Below are 13,413 nucleotides of genomic sequence, written 5' to 3' on the forward strand. Positions count from 1 at the left end.
ATCAGGAGGAGCTTAAATACTTGGAAAAAGTGAACAGTCCGCTCTGTTTAAGCAAAGAGTCTCAGAACTGGAAGAAAAAGACTGCATTTATCTGGAGCATGTACTTACCTGAATTTAACATGACTAATGCTCATTAAGTACAGAATAACTTGTCTCAATTGCTGTCAGGGCTGTGGTATCAGTTGACTATCTCCTTTCATTTTAATAATCAGGTCTCAAGTCTTTCATTAGAAGCACTGAAAATGACAGGCACTGGCTGGTTTCAAGACTGCTACCTCCCCTTGTTTTAAAGGCATCTAATAGCAGCATTTGCCAATGTTTTCTGTGCTCTGTTTCTGGAGCCAGTTATAATGTAGTTAAACTGAGTACAATTACACTGGAAAGTAGACACAGAGGCCAAAAGAAGCTATTCATTTAAGTGTTTTTATACACTTAATCAATGATGTAAGCAACAGGCAAGAAAATTGGTCCAGATGTTGTGTTATGCAGTTGGGGGAATAAGTAGTATGCTTATCCAATAGGCATACTAGCAGAGTACTTTGTACAAGCAAACTCTGCAAGGGACACAACTGGTACATGAAGAAGGAACGCAAGAGGTACATGAAGAAAGAACATGCCTATATTACAGCTATATGGCAACAGTTGGACATAGTGGAGGCAGGTCCCTGCTTCATCTCTTTAAAAGAGAGAGAATACTCTCAGACAATCTTAACAGAAAGACGTCTGAAAAAAAGGAAAAGAAACAAGCCAAGGTTTGGAGTAGACAATACCACACTCTGAAATGCAATGTTTCATTTGGATCCTGGGCCTGGTACACGCTTTTCAGAGGCCATACCCATAGCAGTTTATTCAGGATTTGCTTGTTTTCATGAGAAATGCTGATCCATTCAAGTGTTTTAACTATCTCATCTGATTAGTTTACATTCCTGCATTTCCTTAAGCACTCTTCAAGGACAGAGGTAAGACAGCTAAACACCCAAGCCTAAGATTACATCTCCCTACTTTACAGATTGCCCTGTAACCTTTTGTATCTACGTTTGCAACCTATTATCACTTCTGTTGGGAAACCCCATGCTCTTTGCAGAAGCTGCATCTATGCTCTGCAAGTTGAACAGAAAAAAAACAACAACGTGGCAAAAAAATGTTGCGTTCAATAGACAACCAAGGGAAAACTGTACCACGAATGCTGAAAAAAAGCTGGTGTGTCTGAGAAAATCCCAACTCGCACGCTAACCTGTGGTTTATCCAGTGTGGAATATTGTAGTCATCTCCCAAGCGAGAATCTCCAGGACAACTGCGATTGTGAAGCTAGAAGAAAAAGTTGGCAGATGTAACAAGTACTCTGAGCTTCCTCTAGCTCAGTGGTTCCCAATCTGTGGTATGCGTACCACCAGTGGTACGCAGACAACCTATCAGTGGTACATGTTAATAGATTTATTATAATTACTTTATATGACAAAAAATTGCTGGTGGTACTGAAGATTGAACTAAAAAATGTGCTGGTGGTATTTAAGGTTGTATCTTTTAAATTTGGTGTGTAATCTGTCAGTTAGGGAACCACTGCTCTAGCTGGTCAAATAATAAGCTAAACAGCTGCAGTAACAAGTATCCATTACCTTAAAGAGTGGTACAGCATGCAGTGGTTGCTCCCCCATACATACCAAGTCAACACCAATACCTGTAAACAAAAAAGAACAGTATAGCCACAAACTACCCATACCTGTTACTAGAGGTGCACTGATACATCAGTCTGATATCAGATCAGCACTAACATAAAGAAAATTGCCTGTATCGGAAATCAGCCTGATGTGGCAGATAAATGCCCCATGCAAGCGCACAGCTGTAGCGCAGCATGTAGGCGGCAAGGAGCACAGCTTGGCAGCATGGAGAGCTGCATGTAGCTGGTAAGTCTGTTGTGGTAGAAGGGGAAGGGGATGGGGGAAGGTTAGGGGCATGAGGGGGCAGATCAAGACCCCAGCAGTGAAGGAGGGGGTGGGGCTGGGGCTGCCCAGCTGGGGCAGGGCAGAGCTTAGAACAGAGCCATGGCTTATCCAGAAGGTGGGGGGGGGCGGCGCAGATCTTGCCGCTGTGCATACCATGGGAGGCATGTGCCCCTGGGATCTGCACAGGGCAGGGCAGGCTGCAGCTGAGGGCTGAAGCCGGGGCTGCGCTGGGCTCTTCCTGGCAGGAGCTGGGCCAGGCTGTGGTCAGGGTGAGGAATTTGGGGGTCTATGACAAATTTGGGGGGGGGGGGGGGCAGGGGAAGGACACGGACACAGACAACACTGCTGCAGCACCGCTGCTGCCCACCCCAAGTGCAGCCTGGCCTAGTTCCCAGCCAGGAAGAGCCTGGAGCAGTCCTGGCCCCAACCCGCAGCAGCAGCTCATCCTGCCCTGCACAGATCCAGAGGCACACGCCCCCCCCCACCCCCATGCCCTCCCAGGTTGCACGCAGTGCCAGGAGCTGCCCCTCCTTCCCCACCCAGACAAGCCGCAGCTCCATCCTGTGCCCCTCCCTGGCAGAGCAGCGCCTGCCCCAGCCCCTGCCCAACTCCCTCCCTCACCATGGGGGCTTGATCTGCAAAGACCGCTCATGTCACTTGCAGCATGTGTGCCACACATTGGCCCTCCCCCCTGATTACACAGAAAAAGCACATAAATGGAACTAGGAAGTGTTTCCTCTGAACTCACACAAATCATACACCATTGTCCTTTAAGTGCTGAGCACTCACAAATCCCCCAAGAAGTTAAAGGGAGCTGCAAGGGTTTGGAAACACTGAAAATCAGGCCAGATTTGCATTTAGTGTAGCAGTAAGTCCTCCAGATTCATCCTTCAGAAAGATGCATTGTAAGACCTGACAATGCTGTGTTTCTGAGAACCAAGAGAAGCTCTGGTTTCTGAAAAATTAAGTTGTTCTTTACCATTGTCTATCATACGCTGCTTGGTCAGGATCATAAGGAGCCGGTCCACTTCAAACACACCCACACCAGGTGTGATAACCACAGACATCTGTCCAGTCCGGTCAAAGTTCCGGTTTATGTAATGCTTGTCAAACACTAAAAGATAAGTAAGAATCAAAGAGCAGGCAGAGAGCTTAAAGAAATATCCAGCATCTTTTTCTTTAAGAGTTGAAAATGTGACACTATTGATATTAAAAAAGCAACCCTAAACTATCAGACACAAATATAACAGGACCTGTATTTATCTATATACAGCCAGCTATAATACAGTGGTCAGTAATGTTTTCCCTATGCTTTTAAAATATATGTTGGAATGGCATTAAAAGTAGGAGGAAGAAGAAAAAAGTAAGGGATGGGAGGAATAAGTAATAGGTGGGTGTTTTTCCAGTCAGAGTTTGCAACTCTGGAGATGCCAAAGACAATAAGTAACTGAATCAGGTAGCACAAAGAGCTGCTGCATGACGGTGACTGGAAAACTCTGATGTAATGCTCACATATAGATGCATCTTAGATGAAGGAAAATAAACTGGCTAAAGATGACAAAGCTTTGATATAAGACCCAGGGCTCAGAACTGCCAGACTTCAAAGTATTTGTTTTTAATGCCAGTTCACTCAGAAGAAAATGCAAATCAGTTTCTCCTGCAAGCAAGGGAGACAAGTTAATTTTTCCTTACTCACCATTGAAAGAAAGATTTATGGCCTCCAGGTAGTTCCCTTGTGCTGAAGTAGAATTGTAACCTGGAGGGAAGCCCTCTAGACAAAAGTTTACAAGAAAAAAAACTTAATTTATCATCTATATAAAGACAAATCACCAACAAGGAGCATTTCCTGGAATTTTTGAAGCTATTCCCACCATGCTACCCAATGCATAGTCAGGACTCATGATTCTTATGCCACCCCACACAGTACCAGAAGGAAACCAGAAGACATAAAACTAATCATTTGCGGGGCAAGCATCAGCAGAGGAAGCCAGACACTGCAAGGCTGAGAGTAAAGACCCAGCAACTTAGATTAAAGAAGATCTCCCCCACCTGCCTGCTCCAGCCGCACCAGCACAGGATACTGGATGAAGAGTTTTTTAATAGTCACAAGCAATGATGTCCATTCTTCCCGTCTCTCATTCTGAACCACAACCCTGAAAGTAACATATTTTGAGGACCACAAAAGGGAGGTTATCATGCAGGTTCTCAGAGGAAGCGATAAAAAGTGAGAGGGAAGGACTGACAACCTACAGTCAAAGCAAAAGAAAGCTACAGAAGGAGGAAATAAGTATTTCTACAACATTCTCTCACAGGTAAGAAAGTAAAATTTCATGAGATGGCCAAGCCTTACATAAATGTTATGTCTTATACTACAGAAAAAGCATGTGATCTTTGAAGTCTATAAACAATTTCTAGAAGTGGCAGTGTGACAACTCTGCATTCAGCAAAAATGACCGTGCACATATCTGAGCTGGGGAAGAAGTGGTCAGTGGCCAGACTCAGGGAAGGATGCTTTTTGATATACTAAGACCATGTCCTTCTGAGGCACTCTAGCAAGAAACCTGATATTCTCCAAAGGGGTCCTAATTAACGAGTTCCACGTGGATTCTAAGGCACATCTATCCCTTAAAGGGTAACAGTCAACATACTTGTAGAAGTCTTCATAAAATCTTCCCTCGTGATCCTGCCGAATTGAGGCACGATGTATCTCAGGAAACTCATCTGTAATGGAAATGAAAGTGGGGGTGAAGATCATTCATTCTAAAGCATTTCTTGAGAAGCAGCCATTTCCTGAGTAAATCTAAACCTTGGAGGAAAAGCAAAACAAAGAACACAAATTTTCCTGATCATATTAAATTTGGTTTTAAAATTAAGACACAGGGCATCCTTGTACAAGAGCTTGAGGACTATGGGGACAACTGACCCATGTCCTTTCATATAATACTGCTTAAAGGATTCGCACAAGGAATCATCATGCACCCATTGTGTTTGACACTGGACATCTTGGAGAGAGAACAAGCTCATTAAAGGAAAAAACGCAGCTTTGCATTAGGCTTTGGAAAATAAGGTAAACTGCAAACTATGAAAAACACTCAACACAACTCTTCCCACCCATTTGTGCAGGACAGTGAGGACTTTATAACAACTACAGAAGTATACACAGGTCTGTGCAGGTCCTAGACTGCTCTCTGAACCTATAGCAGCTGAAGGAAGGCAAGTACTTCCCAAAATGCCCATAGTCACCAATGCTTCCTATATAACGTACTTCTAATCAACTCTAAAACATAGCATCCATTAATGAAATCAAGTCCTCCACTGACATTCCACCCATTCTGATAAGCTTCCAAGAGGGAAGGGAACAGTTAAAGCAGTGGTCACCAACCAGTCAATTGCGGAGCCTCTTGCACTTTATCTGAGGCTGTGGGGGAGGGGCCCTGAGGCTGTGGGGGCAGGGCATGTGCACCCCCCCCCCCCCCCAGCAGGTCAGTCTGTCGGGGAGGGAAGGGTGGGGATCAGATTGAGGCCCCTGCAGTGAGAGAGAGTACAGCAGAAGCAGGAGCAGGGATAAGGTGAGAGGAATCCCGGCCAGGCACGTGGTAGGAAGATCGAGCCTGGGCGGCTTGTCCAGGATCATGGGGGGCTCCTGCCGTTGAGTGGACCTCGGCAGAGGCCCCATGGGGCACGTGCCTCCCCCCCCCCATATGAGTGCGGCAGAGGCAGCTGCCATTGTGGGCTGGGCTTTGCACCCCAAGCCCCAATGCAGCTGGCTCAGGAGTGGCTTGACACCACATGTATCCGCCACCAGAGGATGAAGCTCAGCCCAGGGTGGGACACATGCCGTGTTGAGCCGCTCCTGGGCCAGCTACAGTGGGGTTCATGGCACAAAACCCAGCCCACAATGGCAGCCACCTGCGTCAAGCATTGATGTGGGGGCATGTTTTTAATGCCCGCAAACACAGGGCAGCACAGGCAGATGGAGCAGCAGTGTGTGAGGGAGTGGGGCAGGGGCAGGCCCTGTACAGCCAGGGCAGGGCACAGGACAAAGCAGCGAGCAGCTTGTGCAGGAGGTGCAGGGAAGGGGGACACGCATCCCAGGAGAGCATGGGGGGCATGTGCCCCCCAGATCTGCACACGGGGCGGGCCAGGGCAGGCTGGGGCCATGATGCGCTCGGGCCAGGCAATGGCAGCAGTGGCACTGGAAGCAGGGCTATGGAGGGCCTGCAGGCACCCAAAAATTAGCCGTAGCCCCCCCAACTCCTTTCCAGCACTGTTGCCGCCACTCACCCTGAGCACAGTGCGGCCCAACCCCCACTGGGAAGAGCATAGCACAGCCTTCCCCCCGCCCTGCCCCTCCTCTCCCCCGCCCCCAAGGGCACAGGCATCAAGTGCCCAGGATCTGCATGGTGGGGGAGAGTGGGCTGGGAGGCTGCACCGGGCTCTTCCTGGCAGTAGTTGGGCCATGTCGCGTTCAGGGTGGGTGGCGGTGGCGGCAGTGCTGGGAGTGGGGGCTCCAGCAAATTTTCAGGTGTCTGCAGCACCCCCCCCCACCCCGTAGCCCCACTCCCAGTACCATCGCTGCCTGGCCCAAGCGCAGCATAGCCCAACACCTGAACCAGGAAGAGCCTGCCCCATCCCACCCGCAGATCCAGGGGCACAAGCCCTGCCACCCCAAAGCCCTCCAGGGGTGCATACCCCCCCAGACAAACCAATTACACGTCTGTCCTGCATCCCGCCCAGCTATGCAGGGCCTGCCCCAGCTGCACTCCCTCACTCACTGCTGGGGGGGGGGGGGGGAGAGTGCAGACTGAGCCCCTAACAGTGATGGAGAGAGCAGGGCATAGGCAGGAGCAGGGGCTGGGGAGAGTGGGGGACAATCAGAGGCCTGGGAGGCACATTTCTCCCGGGCCTCTCTGCTTGTCCCACCACCGGCCCAGCCAGGGCCCAACTCCCCCCAGCCCCTTCTCCTGCCTGTTCCCTGCTCCCTCCCTCACTACTGGGGCATCAATCTGCCCCACCCCTTCCCCCTACAGACTTACCAGCTGCAGGGGGCATGCTCCCAAATTATTTTTTCTCATTTCACTTCAATCTGCCCCCCTCCCCTTCCCACCCCACAGACTGATCTGCAGGAGTGGGAGACAGTGCAGGGTAGATGTTGGGTTGCTTTTTAATTAAAGAAGTGATCTCCTATCCAAAAAAGGGTGGAGACCCCTGAGTTAAAGGCAAGGGTCAGGATGGAGAAGAAATTTAAAAAAATGTGGTACCATCTTACCTATTGATTTTGCATCATAAAAAGTTCTAGAAAATAGAACCACTGTCACTTCATGGCTGCAGTTCTTCTCCTGTCCAATAAAAATGGAAGTCAATGAGTAAAAGCAAGACATTTCTAACTTCTGACCCATATAGTTTTCAGCATATAAACAGCAGCTGCACATTCCCAAAAGAGCAAAGATTTCCCTGAAAAAAAGGAAAACAAGCACCAATGCACCTGCAGACTATACTCCCTGGAGCTTGTAGGACTGTGCCATGCTAAGCTGAACAGTATCAGGCTAACAAATAGCTGGTCTAATAAAAGATATCACATCTGCCCAAATAACCTTGTCTGGCTAACAGGAATATGTAAGAGGAGTATTTTGCATTACTCTGTAGAAACTGGGAATGGAACTGGTGAATTGTGCAGAATTCCTTGGCCACATTCTCCCAGGGTTCCTTGGGAAGAAAAATATAGGCTCAAGTAAAGAACTAAGTGAAGAAAAACAGAGCTATTCAGAGTTCTCTTGAACTCCTCTTCTCCATTCCCAATTAAAACAAAGTAGACCAATGTTACCAGTAAAGCTGCATGGAGTTCAGGTTTGTGATCCAGAGCTCTTGATGCCCTATGTCTCCTCCCACTCAATTTTGTCTATTTCACACTCACCCCCATTGAGGGTTGCTAAAATGTTCAAGTTTATACTGAAACTTTTGGCTCTTGTTTTTGAAGCTCCACCACTAAGTGAATTGCAGGCACTGGAAATCAGAATAGATCTTTCTGCAAACGTGTCAAAAAAAGTAATGTTTTACAGACTGGCTTTTAACTGTGCCCATTCATGTTGTGGCTTCTACCCCTTTTCTTCAGAGTACAGTACCAGAAGATAGATACTGACTGCATGCAGTAAGTTATACTGCATAACAGGCAAACAAAAGGGGTGACTTGTTCACTTTGAAGCAGAATCTATTCAGAACAGCAACCATACCTTCCATTTGGTGAAGAGATCAGAAAGGAAACCATTCACAGCTTTCTCAAAGTACAGGTCCCCTACAAAGACAGCAGCAACAAAAAAGCATCAAACATCTGTGCTTATTTCTCTGATACACCCATATGGTTCCTAGTAACCTTACCGTAACAGTGCCAGCACAATGATTTTTATTAGAACTGAAGGCTAGCTTCCCGCTGTTGAGAGTCACTCATGATATTACCAAAGCAAAGAACATGAAAAACAGAAAAAAGCAGGACAAGCTTTACAGGACATGAACATAAGGTACAGCTTTGGTGTCAAGGATCATACCTCTACAATATAATTATGACCAGGGATCCAAGTTCTCCGTTTGCCATGGAAAAACGTGGCTTTCTTCTTTTAAAGGAGAAAAATGCATATTTTCTCCTTTAAAGGGAGAAAAACCCAGGAAACTGCAGGTTCCCCCTTGTAGGCTGGCAGAATTCCAGCCTGCAAAGGGCTGCTAGGGGCTGGGGAGAGCGGGACACAGGGGGCACCATGTGCATGTTTCATAGTTGGTAGGGTTGGAAGGGACCTGAGGAGATCATCTAATCCGACCCCCTGCCATGGCAGGAAAGAGTACTGGGGTCAAATGACCCCAGCCAGCTGTTCATTCAGCCGTTTTTTGTTTTTTTTTTTTTTAAAGACCCCCAAGGTAGGAGCCAGCACCAGTTCTTTTGGAAGTTGGTTCCAGGTCATCTGTGTGCACATACATACACACATGTAGCAGCCAGGTAGCAGTGGAGAGCAGCTTCCACTACATAAAAGTCTATGGGGTGGAGGGACACAGACCATGCATCGGGGTGCAGGGGATGGGCAAATGCCCCCTGAGCAGTGTGTGGAGAATGTGGCTGCAGTCTGGCTGGACCAGCTCCAGGAAGAAGCTGCCTCCACAACCCAGCAGCGGGGACTGAGCATGGGAGGGAGCACTTCACTACCAAGGCCGCCAAGGTCAGGTGCCCCTTTCCCACCCAGCAGCAGCAGGGGCCACAACTCTGCACTGCTGCTGCACCTCACCTTGGCAGCCAGAGCAGTGCAGCACTCCCTCCCATGCTGGGTCCCGGCCTGGGCAGTGGAAGAAGCTCCTTCTCAAAGCTGGTCTGGTCCGGCTGCAGCCCCACACCCTGTCACAGGCACAGAAATCTGGGGGGAGGGGCACATGCCCACCCACAAACAAGTCACCTGTGCCCCCCTCCTGACAACGCATGGCCTATACCCACACTACCCCTTTTCCCACCCTCTTCCTCATACACTGTGGGGTTAGGGCCTAAGGACAGAGGGCAGTGGGTTAGGAGTGAGGGGCACCAGAAGTTGCGGGGAGGTTGCGGGCTGGGAGTAAGGGGCACTAGCAGGGCCAGTGGGCTGTGGCTTGGAAGTGAGGGGTACTGGCAAGGCTCAGGAAACTGTGGCTTGGAAGTGAGGGGCAACAGCATGGGCAAGGGCAGGGCACCGGAATATCATGGCTGCTCAGCAACACAAAGCTGGAGGGGCTGAAATGGGACAGACACAGCCACATCTGAACCCACATCCTGGTGAATGAAGGGGGCAGGGAAGGTCTGATTTTCCATGATAAAAAAACCCCCTCAAACGCCAAAATGTATCGGTATTTCGAATTTCTTTTATAACGATTAAGGCACTGATAGGTTTTCAAATTGTAACTATATCAATAAAATATTGTGTTCAACTGATGCCAATAAAACATTAGGTATCAGTTGAACAGAGAGAGAGAGAGAGAGAGAGAGAGAGAGAGAGAGAGAGAGAGAGGAGATTTAATTTTAATCATGCAAAAACATGAATTGGGGGAGTTGATCAGTGAATTTGCAATTTTTAGAGAAAAAAAACAGGATTCCTATTTATAATGAACTAGAAAATTCTCTGTTGTATCTTCTTCACATAGAAGATGCATGAATGTTTCCCTTTTCCGTTCTGTGTGGCTCCCCACATGCATGTACCTACTCAAGGAGGCTGTAAAAGAGAAGTTAAAGAACTAAGCCAGAAAGATGGAACAATGATGTATATAAAGCAGCTCAAGTACACAGCTTCAAAACAGTTAAGATAATCCTGACCGTCCATCTAGGCCAGAGTGGGATTCCCTTTCAAAGGCTAAGTTTCAAAGGATGGTCAAAGGGGACCATCAAAGACCCTAGAAAAGAGGGAGATTTAGAGTGAACTAAGCAACATTGCCCAGGGTCTGTCACTGAAAAATAAGCTGACAAGCTGGAAAGACACACAGCCATGGAGAATGTACCATAATCACTAAATAGCCTAGGCTGTTTCTCCCAATTCAGACATGTGAATTAGCTACATCAAGTATGTCAAACTTACCTGGCTCTACAGGCCAGATGAGTGTATGGGACCAGTCCACAGGCCAGACTGAGTCCACAGACACCCCCTGCCCCCACATGCATGCCAGATCCAGTGCCCACAGTGCCTACTCTGGCCAGACTGGGATACACACCGCATATGGCACCCACTCCAACCAGTAAAGGGCAGGCACCACATGCAGTGTGGGTTTCAGACCAGTCAGAGCAGGCACCAGATCCGGCACATGGGGAACCAATGGAGCACATTGTCCCCTACTGCATGCTGGATCCAGCACTTGCTCTGGCCAATCCAGGACTACACCACACACAGTGCCAATCCAGGACCTGTGTTGCATGCAGCACCCACCTCAGACTGGCCAGAATGCATGCCTTGTGTAGCACATAGTCTTGGACTCGTCAGAATGGGTATCATGGGCACAGGATCCAGCATGCAGGGGGACTCCCAGACAGCACTGGGTACTGGATGATGTGACTCTATATGACAGATCTTTGACACCCCTAAACTATATAAATAGCCTCAGCTATGGACAGAGAAATTAAATTTGAGTCAGGGTTTCTGCAGGTAGGATGCCCTTCTTGTTTTACACCATGGGCTTTATACTTGTGGATGAAAGAGCAACTAGGACCTTATTTTCAAGAAGCTGTTTTTGAATCACTTTAACCAACTGCAAAGACAGGCTCTCAAAAAGGAACCCCAGAGGGTCTGAACAATTATTTGTCCTGCTGAAACAGTTGTGGCCCCAGAGTAAGAAACCTGTAGAATTCCACCCAAAAAGAGCTAAAAGCCTGAAGTTCAACACTGTAGTAGCAAACTGGAGCTGAGACTCCAAGAAGGAACAGTGCTTTGGCTAGTCCAGTACAAAGCCAGTGCTGTGTCAGATGCAAGGACAGATATCTGAACCATACCCAGAAAGAAAACAAAAGCTTTGCACAACCACAGCCTCTAATACAGGGAAAGGAAAAATTACCTACATACCATAGATGTCAAAATCCCACATTTCACAGCTCATCTGGATAAAGATATAAACCATGGCTGAAGTTGAGCGGAACACCACCTGCAAAGAGGTGAAAGGTGGTATTATCAGTATATGCATGCTCAGTGAAAGCTTTAAGTTATTTTCTACAAGGAAATGGTTTCAGATCCCAAGCAGTAACCTCCTAACATTCTCTAACACCACAGCTGACTGTAAAGTTACCTAAAACTGTGCTTACTAGACTGTGTCATACTTTCTTCTCAAAGGTTCTTGTGTTTCAAAAACCTGTACAAATCTTAAGACCCTTCAACCCAGTTCATTGCCAGTGCTAACGGTTTGCTTTCTGGAACTGGCTACTGTTCTCTACAACATTCAATGCCATCTAGAAGAGTCCCCATTAACCTGCACATGAGCAATAATCAAAATGATCAAGACATGAACATGGAATTGAAGGATCTATCAATGTACAGGACAGCACAATAGCCTCTGTTTTCTTCTAAGTTTATATTTCATCTTTCACATTATTATATCCTTCAGATAAAAAAAACAAAACTGGGGAACGAAAACTTTTTAACCACAAGAGCCCTGGACAAAGAACCTGCCAAACATCAGGGAGGATCAAATAAAGAAGATCCTAATATCATACAGTAACTTGTTAATGGTGTTAAACACCAATGTTGTTTGCCAAAGGGTTATGAAAGGTGCAGTGATTGGACACCCTTGTTTCAGAGGCCCTGAAGACAGAAAAAGCCAAAACAAAGAGAGAGACTTTATAAAGATCTTACCCGTGTATCCTCACTGATGTACCCACATGTGACCTTCTCACTCTTAACCCACAGCTCACCAGCTTGTGCCCTACAAACAAACCAATTCAAACACAAAAATAACTTGTTTTAAAGAAAGTGGTTATGGAAATCAGAGAATTGAACCATGTGTGTCCTAGCTGGAGACAAAACAAACACTGCATCCTGGTGGGACAGAAGTACAGCCACAGAAATGCATTTCAGTAAAAATTTGTCTACATAAAAAATATTTTAAATAGCTACCACATGGCACCAGTGCCAAAATGCTTCCCACTGAATCGCTCTCCCTGTTAGTCCTGCTACGACATCAACACCAACCTAAGAAGTCCTTGTTTTGTACCCTCTTACTAAACCCCTTGCCACAATAGTATTTAGCTGTCAGCAAGTACCAGCAACTAACCAAATGGCATTCACCAAAGACAACATGTGGATTTGTCCCATCACTAATTCCCACCACTTTAATTGGACTCAGTCACCCAATAACAGGAGACATCTTAAATGTGGAGTTTTAATATCTGTCACATGCTTCTCAGAATGCCTAAAAACAGGTTTATGCTTTTATCAGGCATGATTCATTCCTTTTAAATCCCAGCTCAAGACTGTGTGTGTGATATGACCACACAAAAATTAAGCCACTGGGCTAAAGCCAAAACACAGAGACCCAATGAAAATTCAACCCTGGTAAAAGATCACAGTATAATTATGAGAAATATGATTTATTACAGCTCTCTTGAAGCAGAAAGCAATCAAGACCATTTCACACACAGGTGCAGTTATGTAATGAGCACCAGTAATGCCCAACCAGACCATTTCCTCATTTCCCTCACCCATCAGAGACTGATTTTGAATAGTAATCCCTCTTAAAAGGATTTCCCAAGCCAACCATGCTTTGGGTTCTACAGTGGTCACGAGAATAATACTCACACTCCCCAGGCCCATATCAAGAAAGCAGCATACTCAGTCCCAAAAGAAAGCTTAAACCAATAGCACTTGATTATACAAAAACAGCAGTGACAATCTCCAGAGGAAGAAGCATTCTCTTGTTGCTGGCAAGTTTGGCTCTAACATATGAAGTAAAGAGGCAGGTGAACAGGGAAGCAAACTGGGAGGAAAAGGAT

General features: G+C 46.8%; 1 protein-coding gene across 11 annotated transcripts in view; it reads right to left on the reverse strand.

Annotated features, from left to right (window-relative positions):
* Nucleotides 1–13,413, reverse strand: part of DEPDC5 (DEP domain containing 5, GATOR1 subcomplex subunit) — an 81,498-nt gene that overhangs the window by 59,041 nt on the left and 9,044 nt on the right. For all 11 annotated transcript variants that reach the window (XM_059713528.1, XM_059713530.1, XM_059713524.1 and 8 more), the window contains exons 8-17: nucleotides 12,278–12,347; nucleotides 11,495–11,573; nucleotides 8,174–8,235; nucleotides 7,213–7,282; nucleotides 4,592–4,664; nucleotides 3,993–4,096; nucleotides 3,640–3,714; nucleotides 2,923–3,057; nucleotides 1,617–1,678; nucleotides 1,235–1,308 (exon numbers count right to left, since the gene is read on the reverse strand). In XM_059713528.1, coding sequence (XP_059569511.1) covers nucleotides 1,235–1,308; nucleotides 1,617–1,678; nucleotides 2,923–3,057; nucleotides 3,640–3,714; nucleotides 3,993–4,096; nucleotides 4,592–4,664; nucleotides 7,213–7,282; nucleotides 8,174–8,235; nucleotides 11,495–11,573; nucleotides 12,278–12,347 — 804 coding nt within the window. The remainder of the gene's footprint in view (nucleotides 1–1,234; nucleotides 1,309–1,616; nucleotides 1,679–2,922; nucleotides 3,058–3,639; nucleotides 3,715–3,992; nucleotides 4,097–4,591; nucleotides 4,665–7,212; nucleotides 7,283–8,173; nucleotides 8,236–11,494; nucleotides 11,574–12,277; nucleotides 12,348–13,413) is intronic.

This window comes from Alligator mississippiensis, chromosome 10 (genome assembly GCF_030867095.1).
Source record: "Alligator mississippiensis isolate rAllMis1 chromosome 10, rAllMis1, whole genome shotgun sequence".
Lineage (NCBI taxonomy): Eukaryota > Metazoa > Chordata > Crocodylia > Alligatoridae > Alligator > Alligator mississippiensis.